The 18,182-nt window shown below is 45.9% G+C and overlaps 1 protein-coding gene across 9 annotated transcripts in view; it reads left to right on the top strand.

Annotated features, from left to right (window-relative positions):
- The window catches only part of MBNL3 (muscleblind like splicing regulator 3), a 92,399-nt gene that overhangs the window by 66,042 nt on the left and 8,175 nt on the right, over window positions 1–18,182 (top strand). For 6 of the 9 annotated variants that reach the window (XM_017816811.1, XM_017816857.1, XM_017816801.1 and 3 more), the window contains 6 exons: window positions 2,946–3,146; window positions 4,554–4,790; window positions 11,587–11,737; window positions 14,010–14,045; window positions 16,169–16,263; window positions 17,703–17,776. In XM_017816811.1, the coding sequence (XP_017672300.1) occupies window positions 2,946–3,146; window positions 4,554–4,790; window positions 11,587–11,737; window positions 14,010–14,045; window positions 16,169–16,263; window positions 17,703–17,759 (777 nt within the window). In that variant the 3' untranslated portion in view covers window positions 17,760–17,776. The remainder of the gene's footprint in view (window positions 1–2,945; window positions 3,147–4,553; window positions 4,791–11,586; window positions 11,738–14,009; window positions 14,046–16,168; window positions 16,264–17,702; window positions 17,777–18,182) is intronic. The other 3 variants (XR_001875142.1, XM_017816820.1, XR_001875143.1) reach the window with 3 other exon arrangements.

The raw sequence follows: 18,182 nt of genomic DNA, 5'->3' as shown, positions 1-18,182 counted from the left end.
GTCCCCTGCCCGCGGGCAGGGTGTGGAGCAGAACTGTCACTTCCAATCAGTGAAGCGGGCACATGGTGCAGGCGGGCAGAAGGAGCGGTTGTGAAACCTTGGGAATGCGGCAGCAGATGTCAGGGCACAGAAATGGGTGAACAAACAGCGGCAGCAATACAAACACATGCTGCTCCTTCACACACCCCTCTGCAGGTCTCCAGGATCTCAAGTAGCTCGTACTCCCTGTTGTTCCTCGTGGACCTCTTTTCTCTGCTTGCTTCAGCTTGGGTTCAGTTCAGATCCATTGGCCCTTGCTGATTGCTCCCAGTGAGGAGAGGGGCTGCTTTTGAGGAATGGCCTTGGAGATGGGGACTGTTCTGGGGAGCAGGACCTGCTTCCCAGTTTGTTGTGGCTTTGGTGGAGAGGCTGCTGTATTATCTCTTAGTGAATGTTTCTCAGCCTTTCTCACCAGTTTCTGGTGAATTCACTCAGTGCGAGGAATTGCGAGCCCCCAGCCTTCCCAGTCTGCACAAATGCCCTGTCACCCTCTGCTTCAGCAGTGGGAAGAACATCTCCCCTTTGTCTCAGAAACCAGGTAGGTCCTTGGGCTGGCTGCTGGTTGTGTTTGAGCCCAGACAGGAGAAGGCTGCTGCAAAGGATCTCCTGAAACTTTGGAGCAATGTTTGTGCCACACCTGTGCAGTCAGGATACTCCTGCTGTATTAGGTGCTGAGAAGCATGGGTAGATTTGCCCACACATTTGTGCAAGGCACGTATACTGCTAGGTTTGGGCTACTATGGGTACATAAAACAAGTGCTGACAACGTGTCAGGCCCCAACATAACCCTGTGCAGACTGGCCAAGCTGGAGAAGCTCCTTAAAATAGCATTTACAGTGTGAATAGTGACAGAAGTTCAGCAGATACCACTGTAATTACTGGTGCTCACACAAAAGAAAACAGTCTAATGGATGCTGCCTTCTCACTAAAGTGTTCAGGGAGTCACAGCAGTTGAAAATCCTAAAGAGCTTTTATAGCAGGAAAAGGTGAAAAATGTCTGGGAGCCATAGAGAATTGAAAGAGAGAAGAAAATTATTTAATAAAGGGCTGTGGATTGGAGGGTCTATGGATTTAATGGCTAAAGTCTTCCAACAGCTGAAGCAGTGCTTGACTTGGGCTCAAAAGAAGGGAAAATTGTAAATCCCTCCCAGAGAGAGAATTATTTAGTTCTGCTACACTTAAAGCATCTGGCACCACTGATGCAGGAGGCTGTGTCTCCTCACTGAGGAGAAGAAAGTGGGACGTATTCTGGCAGCACCCTGTCATTCCCTTTACCACCAGCTCAGGAGCTGCTTGCTGTCACTGACCTTAGAAAGGGGCATTGTTTAGCTAAAGCTGTGTTAGCATAGTTTAGCTGGTGTTACTGTGGACTCGCTTCTTCCACATCACAACAAGCAAAGTATGAAAGTATCAGGATGAAGACGCTGTTGAGGAACACACTGTCCATGTCTGGTTTCCTTTAGAAGCCCACAGGACTAGAAGTACCAAATTAAAAGCAAGGAGGGAATGATGTGTGTGGCCAAAAAATTGCCCCAGGCCATTGTGTAAGCACACGTGTATTTATTGCCAAGTAGAGGCTGTAGCTCCCAAGGATTGTATCATGTACACCTACAAATGTGAGCAGCTTTAACTGGAACCCAGAGTTCACAGTAGAGTAGGTGACAGGAGGGAAAATAAAAATAGGTGCAAGTCTCAGGCTGCTTCCACTGGGAGCTGCTTGAGCCCCTGCTAGAGGAGCAGGAGTGCTGCCATGCAGGCTCTAGTCTTCCAAGTGGGGGCAAGGGGAATTTTTCATCAGCTATAATTGGTTTAGTTCCCAAATGCACCTCGGATCTTGTGCTTTAAAGTCTCACAAACTCCCTGGCTGTAGGGGCTACTCACAGACTTAGAGCATCTGCTTAGGAGCCTTGTGTGATCTGGCCTGCCTGGCAGCACAGCAGCTCCTTTCCCAGACCAGCACTGCTGGAGCAGTTCAGGCCAGGGAAGTGGCTCTGGCCAGCCAGCTTCTTGCTGAAGCTCTGCTGTGGTCTGAGGGTCTGACTAACACAGTGCAGGGATCTGAAGTAGTCAAGATCTTTATGGCCTGTTGTTCTGTCTCTTCATTGCCCTTGCAGAATAGGTGGGGTCCTGGACCGTATACTGGTCCACCTCAGCCATCTCACCTGGTACACTCTGTCTGTGGCACCTCCAAGCCTAAGACTCACCTTGCTTTTGCCAAAGCCATAAGGTCTGGCATGTTGTGACATTGATGAGTTCGGTGTCTTCTTGGTGCCATTCTTGTGGAGTGTGTGGGATACTCCTGCAAAATGGCTTTTGCCTGGGGGCTGTTGGCAGTCTGAAGCCAACCCCAGATGTGCAGGATGCTGGACCACCAGGCTTATCGCAGCAGAGATACCTCCCTGATCCCTTTTGTCTAGCTGAGCCACACTAGCCATGCTGATATGGAGCTCGGTGCTGGCTGATGGTGAATTCAGCCATGCAGCTGATGGGGTTACCTGCTTCCAGGTCTTGAAGCTGCAGTTTGCCTTGGAGTCTCCCTGCAGCATTGCAATGTAGACATACAGAAGCTGAGACATTTATTTGGGAATGAGAAGTCTGTTTAATTTGGGCCTGCCCTAATTGCTGGCATGAAATCCTTAATTGTGTCATTAAACCATAAAGATCATCAATATGCTTTGATCTGACAAATAAACATGCCTTGTATTCAGGATGAGTCACAAATCTGTGAGTCAGGAGAAGCCAATGGATCGCAAATAAATGGCAATAAATGAATAGATTGGAGAGCACAGCATTTTGATGTGGCTAATCAAATTGTCTAAAAGGATTGAAGTGATGCAAGGCTTTGATGGGTAATCCAAGACAGAGCTTTTTAACTAATACTTTTGTTTTCCTCTTTCCATACACAGACAACATTTCCTGTGACTCCATCGCTTGCAACAAGCCCCACGATGGCTTTTAGTCCCTACCTGAGTCATGTTTCTCCTGGGATGGGCTTGGTTCCTGCAGAGCTTTTACCAAATACTCCCGTCCTGGTTTCCGGAAATCCCACTGTTACAGTACCAGGAGGCTCTGCCGGGCAGAAACTGATGCGTACGGATAAACTGGAGGTATTTGGACATCTGATACAATACTGCTGACAGCGCTGAACAGGACATGTGGTCCCAGCTGTTGCTCTCTGCTAGAATGACCTGATGCAGCACAGTGCAGTTTAATTTGCAGCTTTCCTAACACAGGGCTGTTGCTGTCTGATAGAGCAGACTCTTTGGGGCCTGATCCCAAATCCTTGGAAATTTGGGAGAATTTACTCTTCTGATTTCACTGGGTGTTAGAGCAGGGTTGGGATTGTTTTTTGCCACACTTCAAAAAAAGAAATGCAAGTAGGTGATCTGCTCTTATGCTGAATTGAGTAGGAGATGTTTTGGAAGTAACAGTCACTTCCCTTGTCTAGAGACGGGCTTATTGAGCTTTTACAGAAAGCTTTAAGATGGGAGTGGTGTGTGTGGGGCATTGGAAAGACATCTCTCCCCCCACAGTTGGCTGGGCATGCTGGGACTTAGTGTTAGAGGAGTTACAACTTCTTTGAAACCCTAAGCAGAGGCTCTGCAGGAGATAAGGGCTAAGGACCTGAATTCAGAGGCCCCTGCAGGTGTAAATTATAACACAGGAAGGTAGTAGAGAAGGGTGTAATTTCAAAACACATTGTTTTGTATTATGTGCTTTATCTTGCCTTGCTGATGTCTCACCTTTCCCCACTCTCAGTCAGATACTGCCATGGTATGTGATCTGCACCACTAGCTGTAGTACTCAACAACTTCTCTCAGCTCCTCAGACAAGGAAACCTTGCCAGATCCATTTTGTGAAACCTTTTCCTCTGCCTCTGATGCTTCAGTGCTCATAACTTACGAGGAGCTGCAAGATCTTAATAAAACTAGTAATTTTGGCAACACCTTCAAACACATTGCTGTGTAATCAAATGTGCTGTCATGTAATGCCAGGGTTGGGGTTTTATTGTGAAGGGCAGTAGACTATTTATGTGAAAGAGGCACCTCATATTTAAGAAAAAGCACTTGTTGCAAATAACAGCAGCATGTAACATTTAGAATTAAATGTCCTACCCAAGAGTGTACTCCATAACAAATACATAATGTAGGTGAGACATAAATGGCAGAGTTATTAACATTTAAGCTTTAGAGGCAGAGCAGGAATCCTGAGCTCCCCAAGTTTTGTCAAAATGACATTGTCTTTATGGGGTCACTTTCCATTCTGCACAAATTATGTATTTCACTTGCATTTGGTAATTGCCCTTATTAATGTTGTGGTTTTTTTCATCCCTGAAGCAGTTGTGAGTAGTACCAGTTGCTCCTGTGACTGTTGATATATGTGCTACCCCAGATGAGCATGGATTTAGAATACACATGTGCTTTAATGTGGCCAACTGAACTGATATTCTGTGTTGAAAATACTGAATGAAGGGTAACTTGATGTTCTGCTCAACAATGTGACTTTCTTTTAAGGTTTGTCGAGAGTTTCAGCGTGGAAATTGCACACGTGGTGAGAATGATTGCCGCTATGCTCACCCTATAGATATTGCAATGATAGACACAAATGAAAATACTGTTACAGTTTGCATGGATTACATCAAAGGTCGATGCTCTAGGGAGAAATGCAAGTACTTTCATCCCCCTGCACACCTGCAAGCCAAAATCAAGGCAGCTCAACACCAGGTGAACCAGACAGCTGCAGCTGCAATGGTAAGTAGAGCTCTTCTCAGGCTGTAATTCCATTGCTAAGAGATTTCACGTGTCATATGTGTTGTTTGTGGAAAAGTAGAGAGCTTTGTAAATGGCTGACTAGAGAGCCGAGAGCATGTGCAAGATGCATCCCATCTCTTCATCCTTTCTCTGTGCTCACCACAGCATGAAGCCCTCAGTGGCACAGTACATCTTGCCAGGTATGGACATGGTGACCAACCCAGTGATTTGCTGACATGACATTGTGATGTGACATGAGTGCAAGTGCAGCAGCACTTGGAACCTTCCTTGGCTAAGTCGTAGGGATCGGCTCAGTTTCCTCAGTACACAACAAAAGCAAAGAGTGCCCATCCCACAATTAGATCACTTGAAGGGAGATCCTGGCCTGTTAAAGTCAGTAGCAAAATTTCCACTTAAAACAGACAAGATATCAATTGTTTGAGCTTAACAAACTTGTGGCTGATACCTTTGCCAAGGCTTAGTGAAATTACAAGACACAAACCAAGGGTGACTTCCTGACCTGTTTGATGCTTTGGACCTGGTAGAGGTGGTCCCACTGCACTTTAATTTGAATTGTGTCTATATCTACACTTCTCAAAACAAGACAAGGAAGACTTACCAGATGAAACTCTTAGCTGGAGTGTGCCATTTTTTTAAATTCGGTTTAATGGCACCTGTTTATTCTAGAGGTGAGAGAGCTGGGGAGGGAAGAAGAGGTCCAGGGGATCTTAACCATGTGTATGAACTCCTGATGCAGGACATGAAAAAGGTGGAGGCAGACTCTTCTCTGTGATGTCCAGTGAATAGGACAATGGCACAAATTGAAATTCAGGACATTTCATTTAAACATAAAAAAATTCTTTACCAAAAAAAGATCAAACACTACAACATCTCTATCGTTGGAGACACTGAGAACTTGCCTGGATGCAGTCCTGAGAAAGCTGCTGTAATTGACCCTGCTCTGAGCAGGGTTTTGATCTAGCTGATCTCCAGAGGTGCCTTCCAACCTCATCTGTTCTGTGATTTTTTAAAATTTTTTTTAAATTAATATTAGAAAGGCTCTTGCCTCCTCTTTGATTTAGAATTGAGGCTACCAAAATTTTTCTAAATATCTTTTTTTTTTAAGATAGTAAAGGAATTTGCTTTTCATTTGTGCTGAAGCATAATGCAAAACCAGGACAACTCTAGAAAGTAAACAAGTGCCCTCCTTGTAGCATCAACATTACCTGGAATATAATTTGAACAACCAATTTATACTGCAGTATTTATTTGTCCTGCAGAGTTTATTTATTAGTTTTCTGATTGTTTTTATTATTGTCGAGATAAAAACCCAGGTCTGTTGAAAAATAACCTTCTGAAATGAAACTCTTGTGTTTTTCACAATTGAATCTTTATTTTTTCACTAATTATCTAGGACACTGCTACTTAACCAAAGCCAATGCATGTTTTATTCATGCTGCTCGCTTCTCTTAAAAATGTAATTAACCTTATTTGTATGCTGTTAACTAGAACCTTTAAAATATTTATTGATGACTTGTTGCATCACCTCTGCTACCAAAACAGCCTACATTATTCATTGACTTTACAAGGTTTGATGCATTTACTGTATCTGTTGAGGTGTAAGACTTTAATAATGGGAAGAGTGGTGCCCCATTTTCTTGGACCAAAATATAGATGACAGACAATGGGTGTACCTTCTAAAAGCAGATTTGGAATGACTTCAAATCTAAATTCAGAACTTCTGAGGGACCCAATCCTGCAGTTACTTGACATGCACAAGTAGTAGCTTTACTCACTCCTGCTTGGCTGAAGTCAGTGCAGCGCTTGGATGAACTGGGCCAGGCTCGGTCCCCAGTTCAGGATGGCACTTAAGCACGTGCTTGAAGCTCCCTCCGTGTCCGGTGGTCCTTCCCTCTCCACGAGTGCTCTGCTGGCCCCTGCATGGCTGTAGCTGCAGCACTGGGGCTGCAGCCCAGTGCAGGTGCCCTTGCAGGTGCTGATCCCCGAGCGCTCCTGACCCGCTGTGCCAGCCGCCGCGACGAAGCCCTAAAGCACATGTCCTGTGATGACATTTCTTTACTTTTAAAACTTACCGAGGCAAAATAGCTGAGTAGCCGCTAGGCCAGGTAATTACCCAGCCACCCCACGTTGTGCATGCCTCGTCTTTTTAATATATTGTATAATGCATTCACTTTTTTTATTTTTTTTCTCTTCGCCTCCCCAAATTGTTGCTCTCTCTTGACACACCTCTGCTTGCTGTTTTTGTTACTGTGCTTGACCCCCCTCCCTGGCCCATTGCCATCATGTGCTCGCTGCCTGCTAATTAAGACTCAGCCAGCTGTCAGATCACTGAAGCGACCGCTCGAGGCAACCTTTGACCTGGTACTTGGACCTTTCACCTTCTTGCTTTGCACGTAACCATCTTAGTCTGCATGAAAGCACTTGGTCTGTGGTGTTAGTGCCCGAGGAGACTGCCCATCCCAGCCAGAAATGTTGCAGTGTGCGTTCAGACATGCCAATCCTGTGCCCCACACACCATCCACTAATATTTGAGCTTTGCCTCCTGAAGGCTGGATGTGTTTTGAATAATCTTGAGGGGAGGCAGCTCTGGCTTTTGAAGTGTTTTTTTCAGACATTGGCAGCTTTGGAGTCACGAGATGCGGTGTTTCAGTGAGAATTTAACTCATTAGGTCTGCAGTGGGCTGTAAATGCCAGAGGACTGGGTGGTGTGGGACAGATCCAGCAACTTTTTGTGGTATTCGCAACATTACAGCCTTGCCTGGCAGTGCCATGCTGGTACTGCCCTGCACAAGGATGTTCCTGTGCAATGGGCACAAGTGAGATTTAGGGGGGGAGAGGGCTAAGCAGTGTCCTTGGAGGTCTGTGCTGGGAACTAAAGCAGGTTCAGTGCAGGACCTTGGTGGCATGTTCAGAGGAACTGTCTGGTTCCTTCCCTCATGTCGCAGTGGGACAGTGTCAGCAAAGGGAACTCACTCTGGGTGCCTTTTGCTTCAGTCTCAGGCACAGGATCTGCTCCCTGAACTTCTGCCTTCAAGCTGTCTTCATATAAGCTACCTTGGCTTATTTTCTGAGTCTCAAATAATATGTTTTACTTGGTTTTGTGATGCTCAGATTGAGGCAAAAGCCATTCTCACAGTCTGCTGTCAGTCCTGGCTTCATAGAAGACAACTCCTTCCCATTTTCTCAAATAACAAGGGATTCAATACATCTAAAAAACCCAGCTGCTATTGCCCAGCTACTGCGGGAAAAAGGAAGAATGGACACAGTGGAGCCATGAAACCATCAAGCTGGTGTTGCTTCTCATTCCCAGAGCTAGGAAGCAGAGGCTGATCTGCTCCCCATCCTCCCTGAAGACTTGCTTTTGGGTTTAAGTAGTCAAGGGATTCCTTATCAGAGTTTTAGGCAGCAGCAGTAGGAAGCCTTACTAGGGACTGGCTTCTGCCAGCAGTGGTGGAATGATGCTGTAAATGACGTCGCAGTCTCTCACTTCCCGCTGCTCCCAAAGCCAGTGCAGGCAGGACCTGCACAGTGCCTCGCTGCCCTCTCCAGGAGCCACCGTCTCTGAGGAGACACGGTCTGGCAGAGAATGGGAGAGCCTTTTACTCCCCCACTGAACAAAACCCCATGAGATAAGTCACTTGTTAATAGTCTTCCTGCTCTGACGCATGGGAAGGCTTGCAACCATGTTGTTGGAATATGTCGCCTCCTCTGAACTCTTCTCAAAGACTTCACCAGAGGAGGAGTCACAGTGGTGATAACAGCATGTATAATCTTCAGAGGAAACAGCTCACATTGCTTCTGCTGCTTGCCAGGGAATGGGGGCTACGTCAGCCCTCTCAGATCAGTCTGTATTTGTCACACCTGGGGCTGAAGCAGCAGACCCAGCTCCTCTTTGCTGAGTGCAGAGGGTTGAAAGTGTGATCTGATCTCAGGAGATTGTTATGCCAGGGGAACTTGCAGGTGCAATTATATTGTTTGTCGCAAAGATTTAATCCATTTCTTGTCTTGCAAAAAAATAGAGTTTTGTTAACTGGCACATGGGAAATTTTGACTTTGGCATGCAGTGTGTTTTTATCTGTCAGTCTTGCTGAAGGATTGCTTTCCTTGCCATGCAGAGAAGTGGCACAAGCCTCTTTGTTCAGATGCTTGTTCCAGCAGGAATGTGGCCTTCCCAGCCCAAAAATGAGAGGCTGCCTGGCATTTTTGTAGTGGAAATCGTTCACTGGAATCAGTGCAGGGCTATCACATGGATACTGAATTGAATTAACCCTTTCACCGGTGCAGTGGCCGGATCATGCTGCACAGGTTGTGTATCCATGTGTGCACACAAACACACAGGCAGAAAAGGAAGTCAGAATAAATTACTCTGGAGATGTTGCATTTATTTATTTGGGTTTCTCTGCCTGTCTGATGTTCAGGGAGCAGTGGTGGGACTGTCATAGCTCTTTTCTCCCAAGGGGCTATAGCAGGGTAGAAGGAAGGGTGATGCTGGAGAGATGATGGGATAGTCTGTTGTGCCTTGACATTCCTATGGCCTGTTGGTGCTCCTGACTATAGCGCTGGTCTTGGGAATTGTCCTGTGAAGAGCCGAGGCAAGGCCTCAAAGCCTTCAGCTGTTCTGCCTTTGGCACTGCCATTATGAGATAATGTGCTTTTTGGGGTGATGAGAGCCTTTGGCCAAGAAGCAGGGAGTCAAAAGTCTATTATGTGCCTGGCACAGTTGCTTCACTATAATTAGTAAATTCTTTTTCTGAGGCAGATTTTGGAAGTGTCTGAAAATAATTGTTTAGCACTGTAAGGAGCATGAATTCAAGCAGCAAGTTCTTCAGTCAGTGTTAATCTGTAAAACCTCTCTGATGTACATGAGGCTACTCCAGTCTCCCAAGCTGCAGATGACTCCTGTGCCTGGAGGAACATTCATGTAGCCATCATTAAATAGATGAGATATAGATACAGTCAGATTTAACATAGACACCAATGAGAGCTTACCTAGAAATGAAAACTCTTAGATCTTTACCTCAAAGACCTCATCCTAAAATGTGGACCTTAAGTAAAAGATTTTGGCGTCTGTGTCTGAGAATATTGTCCCATCTTTAACTGTTATCTTCTGGTACCAGCCAGAAGAAATCTGGAAAGCTTAAATCCTAATGCTGCCAGTGGATGCCTGCTAGCATTAGCAGAGGATGTAGGCATGTCTGAGGGCAGTTTTGCAGATGCAATTTCTTCTAATTTTCTTTTTTAATATTAAAACCATCCAAAAGCCACCATGTGAATAGAAGTAGGATGGAGTAATGTTTTTCCTGGAAGTATCTTACTTAACATTTCTCAGATGAGCAGTCTCCTATAGCAAATTAAATTTAAAGTGAAACCTGTTTCTAGATGGCGACAAACTATTGCAAGCTTTCACTTACATTCTGTTGTGTCTTGATCTTCATAATGCTTTAAAATCTCTTTACCTGTGTCCTTTCTTCTGAGTACTGTTTGTTTGTAGCTTTAACCCTTCATTAGCCAAACCTCCTCCATTGCCTACCATTCACTGTCACCTGTTGAAAAAAAAAAAGTAGGAATGATAACCCTGTTTTTCAGCCATTGCTTTGCTACATGATACAGACTAACAACTAGTCAGAAATGACCTGATTCTGCATGACTTCCACGTGCGTAAATCTCATTGACGTCAATGGGAGCGTTACGTGCAAAAGGACTGCGGGGCATAATTAAAAAGGACCCTTTTCTATCACAATGTGGAGAAAAAAATGTGGTTTCTACTTGGGTACAATGAAAAGCTGTAAATCATTAGAAACATTCCTGTCTCCTAAGAACCTGACATACTACTTTGCTGTTGAGACACGCTTGGGTGAATGATGAGTAACTCACTGAGAAAAGTTCCTGAGTTGGGTTAATGCTTTTTACCAAGTCTGATCATGAAACAGGTTTAACAGGCTGGAAGGAGCTTGGTGGTGTGATAGAACAAAACGAGGGGATTTGTCAATGGCTTTTTCCACTGTTAGTAATGAGTGAGCAGTATTTGACTGATGGAGGCCACCTTCTAGAAAGTGAGGGCAGGTCCAAATGTGCTGGTGGTGGCTGTGCTGCTGGTGTGAGCAGTGGAGAATCAGGCCTGGTCTTGACCATGTTGCTCAGCCTCTCTACTAACAAGTGGAAATGCATTTTACAGTAAATGTAATGTTATGTGCGTGATTGGCAACAGCTACTGCTTTACCACCTGGACACTTGGGTTGGCTGCACACAGTGTGCACATTTCCACACATGCACACATACATGTAGGCAGGTGTTGAACCAGAGACAAACTTCCCTTTTTTTCCCATGGCATTTGTTGCTTATGCTAATCTTACTGTTTTAAAATAGTCATCTACTATATTTTTCTTACCTGTTTGTTTCGGGTTTTTTAATGCTTGTTGCCTGCAACTGCTCTTTGTAGCACCCTACCCAGGTGATCAGCTCTCCCCTTCCTTCTCCTCATGCTTTTTTTTACCTCTGTGCCCAAGTCAGTCCTGCTCGAAAGCTCGTTAGCATCCCTCCTCCTTCTGGACTCCCCCCTTCTCCTAGTGCATTTACTAACTGCTTACCTAGTGAAGCTGTTGTTTCATCTACTACTTGTACTGTGACTTAGCTGCTCTTCTCTTTCCTGTCTCGCTAAGTTGATCACAGTTGCAGGTGATTTGCAGCCAAGACCCCCTATTATTTATTGCATGCATGACCTACATCTGGGCCCCTTTATTTACTCCACTTGTCTTTAATGATCCCTTATCCACAGGCCCTGCCGCCTGGTGCACTTCAACCTTTACCAAAGAGGCCAGCACTTGAAAAAAACAATGGTGCCACCACAGTCTTTAACCCAAGCGTTTTCCACTACCAACAGGCTCTAGCCAACATGCAGTTGCAACAGCCTACATTCATCCCCACAGGTAAGCATCTCCTTGCTTTCCCCACCATCATGGTTGTTTATTTTATGACCTCAGTGTTCAGCTAATGAGCAGATTTGTAAGAGTCCTTAGCAAAAGAGTATTGGTGTGTAGTTTCATGTTAAAAATGGATGAAAAATTAACATCTGTTTGACTTTTTTTTCCCTTCACGTACTACAATTCAGAGCTTTTCACTCGTAAAAGTCCCTTCTTAGCATTTTTTTGTGTGGTTTGGGGTTTTTTTAAGCAGTCAAACTAAGAAAAATGTCTGCATGTTTCTTGAATTCATACTTTCTGTTTCTCCTCCTTATGGTTCAACTGGTTAATCCCAAATTAATTCTTTAACTCTTGCGTAGCGCTCTTACGCACTCATATTAAAATGTCTTATGGACCTCTATGCCTGCTCTCTTGATGCTGCAGGTATCTTCATGAGCTTCTGTCTCAGTGACCTACATATTCCAGCAGCTGTGATGTTTATAGAGGGAATGGTTTGTCTTTAGTAAATACGAATTACATAATCGTCTTTAAAGGCATATATTTCCCTCTTGCTTGTCTTTTGACCAGTGCGATACCCTAAGCTTTTTAAAAGCAATTTAACTCCCAGCTTTTATTGTACCTTTAAGGTCTCAGAGTAAAATTGAAAGATGCAGTTCAGTAATCCATATAGGACTGGAAATATTAACATGGCAGATGTGACTGACTGCTGACTGGCCAATTAACATCTGCTCACTGCAACCAAATGAAAAACAAAACCTGCTTAGAGTAGTAAGCATTGTAAGTGGCTGAATTAGGAATATTCCAGAGCTGATAACTCGTGTTTTAGTATCATTATTATCATTCAGAGCATCATGAGAAAATTAATGTCCAGTGCTTTTAATGTTTAATGCTATATTTACTTGCCAGATGATATTCACAAAAATATACAAAGTGTTTCTCTGGGCTGACCCTTGGAGGTGAACACACAGTGGACCTGAACCTTGGCCTTGCTGTGTCTTGGGGTCAGGGGAAAAGCTTTAGAGACAGTCCTGTCCTGAGACCAAACTCTCAGGTGGAGCGGGGACCTAAACCCTGTGCTCGTGTGCCCTTTCTGTTACGAGAAGCCTTGGAGACACTTAGAACTCAGCAGCTGCCAAGTTGTTCTTCCAGGGAAGTGGATTCTCATAGGAAAAGATGGAGAAAGGGACTCGAGTAGTAGCCTCCCACCTTGTGCTCTGCAAAGTGCTGTCGAGGGGGTTGGGCTGAGCTGACCTTACCGCAGCTCTGTTGGGTGCCAAGCGAAGTACCTCAGGAAACACTGACACCTTTGAGAATGCCAAGGCCCCCAGCTGGCTGAATGCTCCTCTTCCTCGAGGTCGCAGTTGCCAAAGTTGACATAAGGACACGCATTTCTGATGCGAGCGCCATAAATCAGCTTTGCCCAGCGCTCGCTGTGCCGGGGTGCCCTGTCTCATGGCAATGAAATTACACGCAGGGCTGATGTGTAACAGGTCTGCTTGCAGGCCCCTGCTCTCACTTGAGGACATTAACGCTGGGCAGAGCAGCAGATTTCCAGTCAGAGAATGGGTCTCTGATGAATTTACGTTACCCATCAGGCTGCAGATCTGGGCTCAGCCTTCGCAGCGCTCTGGAAGGCAAAGCAGAGAGGTGGCACGTCACAGTTCTCACTGTGGGGAGGGGAAATGAGCTGTTGCTTTTCTTAGTATCTACTGTTCAGTTATTGAGAGATCAGCATGGTGGGTTGCCACGGGGGGAGAATTCAGGGTGTCCACTGAAAATGGCATCATGACTACAATTGTTTTAAGTCTAGAAAAAAAATGCCTCTTTCAGCTAAAACTAGAGACTTTGAATCCCAGTCCCTGCTTGCAGGAGTAAATTGCTTTTGGAAAGTCAGTTTTAACATGAGTATGACATTCCTCCAAGGGCAATTTGTTTTCTGCTGACATGATCAGAAAGAAGTCAGCATACCCAATACCAAAAAAAACCCAAACAGCCCTGATTTCTGAGATCAGTCATATAATTTGATACCAAGGTGGGAGAAGAAGTATATTCCCTACTACCCAAGAATTAAAGAATTAATTTGGTTTGCTATGATCTCTTAAAACTGAGTTTAAACTATTTATGTACCAATATGCAGAATCTATTTGCATGTGCTTAAATACTGAATGCTGCAAAGAGAATACCTGCTTTTTAGTTAAAAGTGATATCTAACACTGAAGCTTCACTAATGAAATATCCCTTTTGTTCATCTTTCCACGCTTCAATGCATGGTGTGCAGGGTCAGTTCTGTGCATGACACCCACTGCAAGCGTTGGTAGGTTTTTCTACACAAACTTCTCAACTTTTCCTAATCTGAAAGAGACTGCAAGTTAGTATGCATCAGTGAGAACCTGGGTGGCTGAGTGGTGTGACTGTCTATTTGCTGTCTTCTTTAAGGCTTAAATGGTTGTATCCCTTTTAATTTCTGTGCAGTGCAGTGTTTATGTGAATTATAATAAGAGAATCCAAGGTGATGTGTTCCCACCCCTATTTAGTTCCGCTGCAGAGACAAAAATTTGTCACTTAAAATGTCTTTACAACCCATTTAAGTCATCTATCAAAAGGAAATAGCAATGGGAGGATCCTGTTGGTTTGTTTTTTGTTGGTTTTTTGTTTTTTGTTTTTTTTTTGTATCAAGCATCAGGCAGATTAGAGTTTGGATTTTTGGTAGTCCTTTTGAGGACATTTTAGAAGACTGATTTAACAAAGGTGCTAAGGAGGAACATGTCTGGGGTCAGCCCCTCTGACAGAGCAGGGCACTGCTTGTACAGTGAGAGAAGCAGGGCTTGGACCATGGACTGGCTGAAGAGTCATCTCTGTAGGGTAGTGTCAGGTGTGCAGGTACAGAGGATGGTAGGGAGGCTCCACTGTATATGCACATGGGATGCAATGAGGTGGCAGGGCTGAGAACATGCTACTTAGTGCTGCAGGAACCACTGTGTTCAGGCTCAGCATCTGGGTCTTATTGAAACCTGTGCAGGCCTTTGAGGACCTTCCCCTCCGTCTACAGCTGCTGGGCACAGCAGGGCGGGTGAAAGCTGAGCTTTCATCCTCCAGCCAAGGTTATACAAGACCACCAGCATCCAGGTGTGTGCCCGCTTCAGCCAGAGGGAGAGAGGCGGGAGCAGGAGGGGAGGGCGCAAGGCTTTCCAAGAGCAGGTCTGAAAGCTTTGGCATGACTGACTAAGCACTCTGCTCTTGAACCTCCCCATCCCTATAGCACAGGGAGGACACACCGCTTGCATGACGGGGAGCTGAGTCCTTCAAACACACTTCTGTCTGTAGGAAACCCCAACCCACACGCTCTAACATCTCACAGCTGGAGTATGGCCAGCCCACAGGCACACGCTCCTTCCCTGCTGGGGCTGGACATGCCTGCTGGGGTGGAGGGGAAGGCAAGTGTGCTTCCCCACCGCATGTTTATGGGGATGGCTGGGTCTTCTTGCGGGTGCCTTGGCCCAGCAAAATCCCCCAGGGTTTGGGGGATGCCCATGTGTGCACCAGAGCATCCCCCTCCAGTATTGTGCTCTGTGGGACGCGCAGCTTCAGGAGGTTGCCGAGCTCCCTGCTGCTGTGTTGTCCTTTTGGATGCTCTTCCTGCAAACTGTAGCTGTTCAGATGCATTTGTGTATTCTTCCCTCTCGGTCCCTTCCCCTCTCCATCCCCCATCCCCCGACCCCGCAAGAGGGGAGTTTTGCCAAATCCTCTAGAACTAGGGTGGAAAGGGAGCATGCTGAAATATGTATGGAGAGAGCTCGGGCTGCCAGCCACTTGTTTGCTGTGCCTCCAGCTCTGTCCCGTGCCGAAACATGTCCCCGCTAGAGAGAGACCAGAAAACCTGGTGAAAGGGCTGCGGCAGCCGCTGCAAAGTGCATCATGTACCTCTGGTTGCTGGCGGGGATGGGGTGGGGAGGGAAGGGGACAAGCTTTCCCAGGTGGGCGGGAGGGTGCGCTTGCCAAAATGTCCCCACCCAAAGGAACGTGCACTGGCTGTGTCTAACTCCCCACGGGTGCGAGCTGACGTGGGCTTTTGCTAGCACACCCATCCTCTCCCCCCTTTGGAAATTTGGCCCTCGGAGTCTAATACATCATTGTTCTGCTTATAAATGTACTAAGTGTTGAGAATGTTTTGGTTTTTTCCTTAATTATAATTGTAATTGGCTTTTCCCCTTCTCTCTTGTTTATTTTTTTTCCCAACGCTGTCTTGCTTTGCACTGTGATTGCATGCTGCGCCCCGATGTGTCCTTCATGACGATGTCACATGGCTTGTTGCTGTGATTCCTGCCACGCCCCCAAATCCACCACATGTTGCCATGGTTACATAAAAACAAACAAACAAACAAAATATATATACGCTCCACCCTCCCGTATGTCGCTTCCATGGTTCCCTTCCGAAAGTGCCCATGATGCACGGTGCTACGCCCACCACTGTGTCTGCAGCAACAACTCCTGCCACCAGCGTCCCCTTCGCTGCAACAGCTACCGCCAATCAGGTTTGGCCCTTTCAATGGCTTTCTTTCACGTGTTCAGATCTTGAGGACCGGGCAAGGGCTGGATCCCGTACGGGGTCGAGCATCGTCCCGACCCGCTCGGCGCAGGCTCGGGTGTGCAGAGGCAGCGTGTGCGTGTGTGTGTGCGTGTGTGCGTCTGGGGATCGGTGAGGGGCCGGTCCTGCCGTGTGTGGGATGGGCAGCAAGCCCAGCCGGAGCGTAGGGATGGGCGATTGGCAGGGATGCAGGCTCTTCTCTGAAAACATACCTCCCCCCAGGTCCTCAGAACATGGGCTGTAAAACTCTCGAGCGTAACTGGCGCGCAAGACGTGCGGCACTTCTGCTTTCAGTCTCAAGCAGAAATACCACCCTGAGCATCCTTCCCTGTGGTATTTTGGCATGTCCTCTCCTGGCTGGAAAGTGGAAGTGGAAACACAAAGTGGCCTCCCCCCACTACAAAATTGGACTCTAAAAACTACAAAAAATCTCTAAACAACCAAAACCAAAAAAATTGGGGACGAGGTTGTGAAGTCTAAAGTTTTTTTACACCAGTAGCATGTCACCCATCCCTACAGAAATGACTCTGGATGTGCAGTACGTGCTGTCGTAGCACTGCCATAAGTGTACAGGATTCCGTGCATGTCTGCCGAGCCATAATTCTCTCCAAAACTTTCCTCTGAAGATACTGAGTGTGATGGCTGCTTCCGCACCAGTCCTGAACTGTATATACACAACTTGTCCTAGTGATGCTTCCTGACAATTCGGTGTGCCACAACTTTTTCGCATTTAGACCAGAGGCATTTCAAACACTTTTGTTTATTTTTCCCCCAGTACTTATTCTAGCATTTTTATTTGTCGTGCTCTCAGGTTTAGAGCTATTGCAAAGGAATCGGGGTGTCACTTTGCTCTGTAGGAGGCTCTTAGCCACGCCGAATGCCAGTAATATCTCCAGGGGCATCCTTTAGTCTTTTGCTAGCACGAGGTCACGAGGCTTTCAGTTTGAGTTTTGCCTGTATAAGTCCTAGGCAGTGCATTACTGCTCAGAGTAGGAATTGCCAGTCTTTTTCCGTGCTTTGTTGTTATTTTCAGGTAGAGCAGGTCTTACTCTGACTCGTATTGGTCATGAGAAGAAAGTAGAAATTCTGGTGAAGTGTTACTCTGTGGCTGTATGAGTCCTGTTTCAGCCAGATAGTCTAAGGGCATTTCTGTCTTGTAGTCTATGGAGTCAGAATCTCAGTACAATCACCATGTACTCCACAGGGCATCAGAAGTGGTGCAGCTATGTTGTACTTAAATGTATAGCAAAATAAAGACTTTTTGGGAATGAATCCTGTTTTATAAGACACTGACGTACTTACTAACTTGATACTGAAGAGAGAATGAACAGACCAATCTCAAGACAATGTTTTAATGTGTTGTGTTCTTTGTTTTTTTTGCTGTAGATATCCCAGTTATCAGTAGATGAACTGAGTAGCAGCATGTTTGTTTCACAGATGTAGAAGTTCCCGATAGAACAGTAAGTTCCTTTTTGGTATTTCTCTTTGTGGTGGATTGCTTTGTACACAGGCACTGCATCCCCCAAAGTGGGGCTGGCTCAGGCAGAAGGACTGAGCCCATGGCACCCCAGTGGCTTCATGCTCTGCTGACTCAACAGGAATTCAACAGCTGCAGCACAGATACGGACCAGCCCCATGGTTTATAATGAACAATCTTTCTTGTGTCTGAAATACCTGTTTTGTGGTGTTCACAGCCTCCCTCAGTGCATCCCCCGGGTCCAAGGGCTGTGTTTACAGGTTGCTCTTGCTCTGCACGGCTCCCAGCTGCCTGCAGATGCCTCAGGGATTTGCAATGTTGGTGGCAAAGCATGCTCTGGTAATGAGTCAGCCGAAAAGGTGTAACTTCTCTTTTGCTCCTAGTGACAT

This window comes from Lepidothrix coronata, unplaced genomic scaffold, assembly GCF_001604755.1.
Source record: "Lepidothrix coronata isolate B3197 unplaced genomic scaffold, Lepidothrix_coronata-1.0 Scaffold2, whole genome shotgun sequence".
Classification (NCBI taxonomy): domain Eukaryota; kingdom Metazoa; phylum Chordata; class Aves; order Passeriformes; family Pipridae; genus Lepidothrix; species Lepidothrix coronata.
This window is presented reverse-complemented; position numbering and strand designations above follow the sequence as displayed.